This window comes from Geospiza fortis, unplaced genomic scaffold, assembly GCF_000277835.1.
Source record: "Geospiza fortis unplaced genomic scaffold, GeoFor_1.0 scaffold206, whole genome shotgun sequence".
Taxonomy (NCBI): domain Eukaryota; kingdom Metazoa; phylum Chordata; class Aves; order Passeriformes; family Thraupidae; genus Geospiza; species Geospiza fortis.
The window spans coordinates 8368812-8377270 of NW_005054311.1; the positions used below are offsets into that span (position 1 = coordinate 8368812).

An 8459-nucleotide genomic window follows, 5' to 3' on the forward strand; every position below is an offset into this window, starting at 1 on the left:
GGTTACAAAAAATTGACAGGAGGAAAGATTCCATGATCAATTCAGAGCCACAGTGGATTCCTGTCTCCCACCACTTTTTTTTACCCCAGTAACAGTTAGAACTGTGCACAGAAAACCAGAACATGCTGAGTGAGATCATGTCCACATTTCCTCCTTCCACAGCACTGCAGGTGAGTGTGCAAATGCAAAGCACATGAGCCAAGACAACAGCAGGTGCTTTAAGGGCACTGGAAAAGAGTCCCTTTTTCTTTCCCTGCTGATACCAGTTGCCCAGAGCTAAAGCAAGGGAGAACAAACAAGCTGCGTTTCTGTCCTCCCAAAGCATGGAAAGAACACACTATACTCAAGGTGCAAGAAATCATCTTGAATTTCTACACTTACATGCACTATCACCAGCAATTCATTGAACCACTGAATCATTGAACCATAGAATGGTTTGGGTTGGAAGAGACCTTAAAGGTCCTCTTGTTCCAACCCCCTGCAAGGAGCAGGGACACTTTCTACCAGACCAGGTTTCTCACAGCCTCATCCAACCTGGCCTTGAACACATGCAGGGATGGGGCATCCACAACTTCTGTGGGCAACCTGTTCCAGTGCCTCACCACCCTCATAAAAAATTTCTTCCTTACATCTAGTCTAAACTAATCCTCTTTTAGTTCAAAACCATTCCCCCTTTTCCTAACAGAACAGGTTCTGTTAAAAAATTTGACTTTGTCTTTCTTATAAGCCCACTTTAAGTACTGGAAGGCTGCAGTACAGTCTCCCTGGAACCTTTTCTTCTCCAGGCTGAAAACCCCAATTCTCTCAGCCTGTCTTCATAAGAGAGGTACTCCATCCAGCCCTCTGATCATCTTCAAGGTACTCGTCTGCACTCACTCCAGGTCCATGTCCTTACACTGAGGGCCCCAGAGCTGGACACAGCACTTCAGGTGGGGTCTCACAAGCATGGAGTAGAGGGGCAGAATCCCTGGGGAGACTCACTCCAGCAGGTGGGTCCATGTGCTTCTTATGTTGGGGGTCTCAGAGCTGGACAGTACTCCAGAATGCTGGGTTTGTAAATCTTCCCACCAGTTAAAAGTAACCTTATGGATCCGTGAGTAATATTAATGTAATTTCAGTGAAACTTGCACATGTGTATTTTTTAAAAATGTGTCATATTTTGGAAACATATGCAACTGCATGACTGAATTAATAAATTCTATTTCCTGCAGTTGTCTTCTTATTTCAGTTTTTTGTAGTAATCTTATAGGCCACAGTTCAGTTGCTCCCTAAGATACACCTTGTAAATGTATTAAAATACATTTTCACATCTAAGTATTTTTTGATTACCCTACCTCACTTCACTTAGATTTCTTGACATGAGGGATGTACCAACACCTACCTCCTTTCATCTTCATAAAGACACACTTAAGATATATGTCATAACAGTCAATATTCTGGGCAGGGAAGAGGAAACACCATTATTTTTAAAGAATGTCCCTATTTAACATCATTATCACACACCAGCTGTCATGATATAACGTGTGAGATTGCACACATTTTATGTAAAACCAACCTTAGACAACCCTGTGAGCTTCATGCTCTTAGTGGTTTAAAAGAAGTGCATATTTTTTAAGGCAGGATGTGAAATTCTTCTCTATTCAAACTGAATATCATGGATGGATCAAGACAAAAGATGAGCAATGGAAAACAAGCACCAGAGCTTTTAATCCCAAAATAGTTTTGGCAGTGCAAAGTACTAGTGCCTCCATCCAGAGCCTGCCATCCTGATAGCTGAACAGGCACAGGAGCTCAGGCTTTTCTCCATTGCTTCATGAGAGTCAGCCACATTGTTCAAGCAGTGTTCAGAAGCCACATGGAAAGCACACAAAATGGCCATAATTGCTCCTTTGAAAGTAAACACAGATAGATTTTATTTTTTAAATAGAATTCCAGTCTTTATAAGAGAGTCTTTAGAAACAGAACATGAAATCTCAGACCATGTGCACAGAAAAAAATATAAACTTCTTTGACAGGAGTCAACTCAGTTTTTTGTTTTAAAAGCCCGTGGAAACATATGTCCCAGAGAAAGTGACAAGGACATATGAATTGCTCCCAGTGAATTTATGTTGGGCATACAGTACATTTTAGGGAGAGCCACCTGCCAAAGCAACTGTCTCAATTTCAGAAGTAACACTGTGATATTTTAACAAAGAGAATGTAAATGACTGAGGGCAGAAGCATAACAGAGACTCCTCAATGGGATTTCCATTAAAGTGGTTTTGGTCACTATGCCACATCACACTATTCTATAGCCTTAAGATTAGGGAAAAAAACAACAACAAAAAAATCAAAATAAACCCAGCAACAAAGCAAAGAGACCTGACCAAACATATAGACAGCATGGCCACTTGCAGTATTTCCTTATCTTTTATGTCTAAAATAGTACTACTTTGGAAAGGAAAACTAATCTCAAAGGCAACTAGAGCAGGAATATTCTCTTCTTCTAATAGTAAAGACAAAAAATAAGATGAATCCTGAATTCTGGCCTGTCATGAACCACTCTTAAAAACATCAATATTTCATAAGGAGTTGGTCACATTTATTTCATATATTGGCTTTAGCTCACATTTTAACCTCTCAGTGTTTGCTGCTAATTACAATAAATCTGAGAGGAAGAAAAGGCAGTAGGAAATAATCAGTAAAATTATATAGAGATATCTCAGCTGTTTGGAGGGGGGAAAAGCAGCAGCACAAACACCAAAGCTAAGATGAAGCCCAGTCCCTAAAAGCATTTGTTTGCATGTGATAACCTGATAATCACTAAGTCCTCTGGATTAAAAAAAAAAAAAAGAAAAAAAAAAGAAAAGAAAATACTGAAGTATCTCACAGACAGCAACAGGGCATTCTGCCTGATCCCTTACGGTGGCAAAAGGTGGAGGCCTCAGAAGAGGGAGTAGGTGTGTAAAGTTTCTCTTCTTTTTCTGGCTGTCTCCCCCACTCCCCTCTTATCATCACAACAGAGACCTCTCCTTACCCATCAGCTTAAGCTGAAACTGGAGAGAAGGTCAGAAGTTATCAGTGTGAGGAAAAACACCACTGGCACTCAGCACAATGCCTTCAACCTTGTCCTCATAGAAAACCAGGTTTGAACAAAACAATCACACAAAACCAAAGCAATCCTCTGCTGCTTAGAAAAGAGTGACATCTCTATCTATTTTAACCCAATCAAAATACTGTGCTGAGCATCCCATTGAAGCCAAACACAGCTGGGTTCACTCCAGGTGTACTCTGCCTCTGACTGAGGGCCACCTGGGGCTGACTGCTCAAGGGCTCTGCCACAGCTGGGCTGCCTGCAGCCAACACGGCACAGGTATGTGACCCCAAAGGTAGGAACAAGCCTTGACCAGGGCTCCCCCACCTTGCTTCAGAGCTCTGGCACTCAACCCTGGCCTGAGAACACCACAGCTACACCTGCACTCAGTCGCTTTCCCAGCTGAGGCCACCCCACAGAGCCAGCTGTGGATCACTGCAGTGCTGTCACCACTGGAGCGCAGCTGCCACCCCAGTCCTGCTGAGTGTCTCCCTGGCCCACAGTGGGACTGTGTCCCACTGGGGAGCCCCACAATGTCTGTTCTGCTCACCCTGTGGGGCAGCTTGTCACCTTTCAAGGTCTCCATATGCCTGCATGTTTCCTCACTTTCCCCAGTGCAGCTTGGCTCTGCAAGAGTACACAGATGGGACTGGGGTTTAGCCCTAATCACTTGAGGACTGATTTTTCTGCCTGTTCAAGCTGGTTATTGCCTTTTCAGGATTGGATACCCGTTTGCTGCCCGAACACATGAGATTTGGTGCCAGCAGACCAGAGGCAGCTCAGCAGCTCGTGATGTTTACTGTTTTGCATCATTATGACTAACTGAAAAACTAAATAACTGCAGATTGAGATTACTGAGGCAGCAAACTCCTTGTGCAGACTGAAAAAATCTGGTTTATATCAAAATTCCTAGACATAATTTCCAAACTCTGGCACCCAAATCTGGGATCCCAAAGCATCTTAAGGCAAGCATGGTCTTCATCCTCCAACTTCACCAGTTTAATACTGGGATCCTATTGCAAGCAACACCAGGGGCTTTGCACTGTTTCTTCTGTTGTCTCAGATTCTAATTTTCATCTTAATTATCAGAGGAACTTCCTATAACAGAGTGATTTAAGCAGATGGTTACATCCTTATTCTAGTACTCTGTACCTTGAATACACTGTGAAAAACAGGGCCAGCAGTCAAGCGTTTTTATAGTTACCTGCCAAGTGCAGTGATTTTTAAATAATCTCCCTTGCTCAAAGTGGTACTGATTTTGCTGAATTTCCCTAGGAAGAAAGGATAAGAGATCATTTAATTAAAGCACAGATTTGGGTGTCAGGGCTCAGCACCAGCCTCTGTGATCAACCTCTTCTAAAGCTATGAGCACATTTCACAACAGCTCGGGGGTTACCTAGATGAGGGTAACTAGTATTTTCTCCCTATTGAGTGCTAGACCCAAAGCACAGCACCTAATTTGCTTATAAACACCAAACCACTAATAAAATTCAACCAAAAATCTCAAAACAATCCACTGCCACATGTGCACTCAAGAGACAGTACTCAGAAGATTAATGTTTCAAAACCAAACTCTCAGGAGTCAAGGAGTGCTGGCATGAAGGCTGCCCATGCAATCACATTTGAGCCCACTGGTGCGTTCACTTAAGGATACAGTCTTTAATTACTGAGCTGCTTTTGCTGCCAGCACTTCATTCAGCATTCCATTTGACAGGCTCACCCAAGGCACAGCAACCTGGTTTTACCCACTCCGGTCAGAATGCGGCCATATGCATTATTTACTGAAAACCTTTCAGTTCCAGCTCAGAGTACAAAAAATCATAGTTTTGCAGGCAGATTTCCTGTAGCATTTAGAACTAAGCACTCACTTCTGAAGCAAGGTTATTTATTTTCAGTGTCACTCTTTTGATGAGAGAAGGGTATATGTCCTCTACTACGCAGGTAAGAAGTGAGATTGTACTGACACAGTAAGGCCAAAAAGTCTCCATTAATTTGAGGTACCAAACTTAAAGCGCTTCTGGTGTAATTTTTTTCAGAGCATTCTACATTTCATAGAACTTTGCATCCCCAAAGTGAACCAGAGTCTCTACAGGCCTTTGCCACAGCAGACAACATTCAGCACCTCTGCAGCAAAGAAAAAAAAACTCCCCAAAATGACAAAAGCAACCCAAAAACCCAAATGAACAAAAAACCCAAAGCAAACAATCCCACATAAAGATTTACACAGTCAGACAAACATTGTAAAAAAAGCATCTTTAGTAATTTGCAGCTTCACAAAAGGCAGTTTCCTTCTACAGCAAAGGAAAACACAAAATCCAATTCCAGCGATCAATAATCAATTTCTCTAAGAAAAAAAACTTTTTTTTTTCCCACCAATATAAATCCCCTGCATTTCTGCATCAAAGAACAAGTGGTTATACCAGACAACATCCAGTAAATCATTCCCCTGAAACACTTATCTTGTGCACTGAAACCTACATGTAAGTACACAAGTACTGCTCACTAACTCATGAACCTCTGAAATGTTCTCTCCCTTTCAGTACCTCTTCAGTCATGGAAGGTGAAAGTCCCCGACCTGAGAGCTCAGGAGATTAAAGAGAGAAGAAACACCCAAGGCACATTTAGGCATTTTACAGCCAAGTAGTACATCTCTCAGAAACCTCGCTGATGGTTCAAAGCTTGACATTCTCTTGATCCCATCAGTTCAGAACAGTATTTCAGTATTTCCACAATATATTTCACTATTGATAATAGTTATGATTCCATGTAAGTCCAAAAGTCAATCAAGTGTAACTACTTCAGTGAAACCTGTCAGCCTTCCCTATAAACATGGCTTTCAAATAAATAGAGACAATCAATCACCATTCACATATTCAATCTATTTCCAGTACAGAAACTGTAAATCGAGGAACTAGATTTAACATGGGTAGATATTAAACAGAAAATATTTCAAGTTCCTTTAAGTAGTGGCTCTCACAGAAAGGTGACCCATTATCTACAGTCTTAATGCCCAGGAATAGCAACACGTACTTTAAGAAGATAATTCAGAAGTGATTAAAAAGTTGTGGTTTTGAAAGACAAAATAGCCCATCTGCGTGGAGAATGTACCTAATACCTGTGATAACAGCTTTGGCAACAAAACTTTCAAATATGGAACAGCATGAACACAAGACACCAAATTTCAAATATCTTGCAAAATATTCAGGCAGCATTGTACTTAATTGTGTGTATTACTCTAAGAGTTCTCCTGACAGAAATGTATCACAAGAGCAAGGAAATACAGTTCCGTGTCTTTTTGCGTGTTCAAGATAGTATGCAAATGTAGCAGCCCATTACCACAGCTTTCTTCCTATCAAGAGAGACCAGCAAAACTATTCTTGAGAAAACAGGAAAGCATACTTAAGTGAGATTAATTTGACACTTTCCTCCATTACAGTTTTAAGAACAATTTACAATCCCACACATTAAGCATTTATTTTAAAATGCAGATGTAAGACTTAACATGTTGAGAATACCAAAAAACACAAATAGTCATTTGAGTTCAAAAAGCCCAACAGTTTTACTGTTGCTCTTCACTGCATAACAGCTTCAGATTCTCAAAATTAATTCTACACACTTCATTTTGCATTTCTTGGCCACTTAAAACTCTTATGAATATAAACAGGAAACTTAACCAGCAAAAGCAGCAAAATATTTTAGAACAGGTTCTGATAATAGCTTGCTTTATCATCAGTCCACAACACAATATCCAAAACTCTGAAAAATAATTCAGTGATAAACAAGTGTGTGTACACATGCACAGCTGCACACCAACCCTACGCAGGCTATCATGAAAGCAAGAAAAAGTAAGAAAATAAATCACATGGACATCTAATAGCACATACAGTGTTCAAAGAATACTTCCAGAGAAGAATTAATGCTTTCTGAAAAGATACTGGCTTTTCCTTTGCCTTTGTAATCAGAGTAATTCTATTGTACTTACCAATATTTTGTTATCCACTTTATCTCCCTTGGTTTCCAGCTTTACTTTCTTCTTGACAGAAATTTTGATCTTCCTCCCAATAACATCCCTGACACTTTCTGAAACAAAAGAAAATATCTTCATTAAATACCTTTAGTGTCAACACAAGAAGGAAACAGATGCCACTGTTGAGTTTTCAGAAAGACTCAGAGCTATGTCGTCCAGTTGCTTGCACTCATGGAAGTCTCATGCACATGCACCAGTACTAACACAACCTAACACAAGTACAACTTTCCAAGTATGCTATCTACACAATAATTTGTGTCTACTATGATAGCAATATTGATGTCATATGCCTGGATTCTAAACACAATTTGATTTTTTTTTCCAACACTACTTACATATCAAAAGCATTCCCAAGACAAGCCACAGCACTGCTTAGCTCTATTCTGGGGAAACAAATTCCTCACTGCTATTATTTGTACCTGAAAAGCTTACTAAAGCAAATTAGCTCCTTGCATTGCAAAAATTTCAACCTCTTGTTAATATCAAGGAGGCTAAATGGGTCAGGCAATGGAAGAGCAACTGTTCACACATTTTGCACTCTGTGCATTGAAGTAGCAAAGCAAACCAAGCAGACTTCCAGATAGTAACACCTGGCAGCTATGCAGGGGATGCTGTGGAGGCAACATTGGTCTTGGTCCAAATCCCAGCAACAACGTAGCCACTCCATGGTGCCAGCACCAAAGCTACCTTAGTTGCCATAACGTTTTAATATGTACATGCACACACATGATTACACAATCTCTGCCAATTATGACACGAACCAGCTTTTCCCCTGAACATTTGCACCCTGGCCTGAAGGGAACAGACACAGACAGGGAACTGTGTCTAGAAAGCTTATACAACTACTGACACTGATGTAATTGAGAGATAAACAGAGGAGTTCATCTAGAAGAGCCAATTTGGCACCTCCCGTAAGTTTCACTCCCCAGCCCCCACTGAAAGGGAATGAGAAAGAAATCTTTTAAACACATTAACCTATTTCCAACCCAACAACAGGCATCTGTAAAAGGAGAGTCTCCACCCTCTCCAGACACATAAACTTTGCCCTCAGGCACGCTTAAGTTTAAAAGCAAAAATGAAAGATAATAGGCTATTCCTAAGGCTTTTAATTATAGTGCTCTGTATAGCGCTGTTCTGCACAATTTTCATTCGGTAGTCAGAAGACGTTAGCACAAACAACACACCATTTATTAAGCCTGGATGTTTAACCCAGGCCACTGTGTTCTGCCTGCGGGGCAGAAGGGTGTGCAAGTCAGAAATGTGGCCGGTCAGAGAGACTCTTCACCCGAAAGAGCTCTTTCTGCAGAACCGGCATGTTTTCCCCAGGAATTTTAATTTTCCTATCAGCACACAAAAGCT

General features: G+C 40.9%; 1 protein-coding gene across 1 annotated transcript in view; it reads right to left on the bottom strand.

Annotated features, from left to right (window-relative positions):
* The window catches only part of CARMIL1 (capping protein regulator and myosin 1 linker 1), a 187348-nt gene that overhangs the window by 178497 nt on the left and 392 nt on the right, over positions 1–8459 (bottom strand). Inside the window, exon 2 of the mRNA XM_031055647.1 lies at positions 7056–7153. Coding sequence (XP_030911507.1) covers positions 7056–7153 — 98 coding nt within the window. The remainder of the gene's footprint in view (positions 1–7055; positions 7154–8459) is intronic.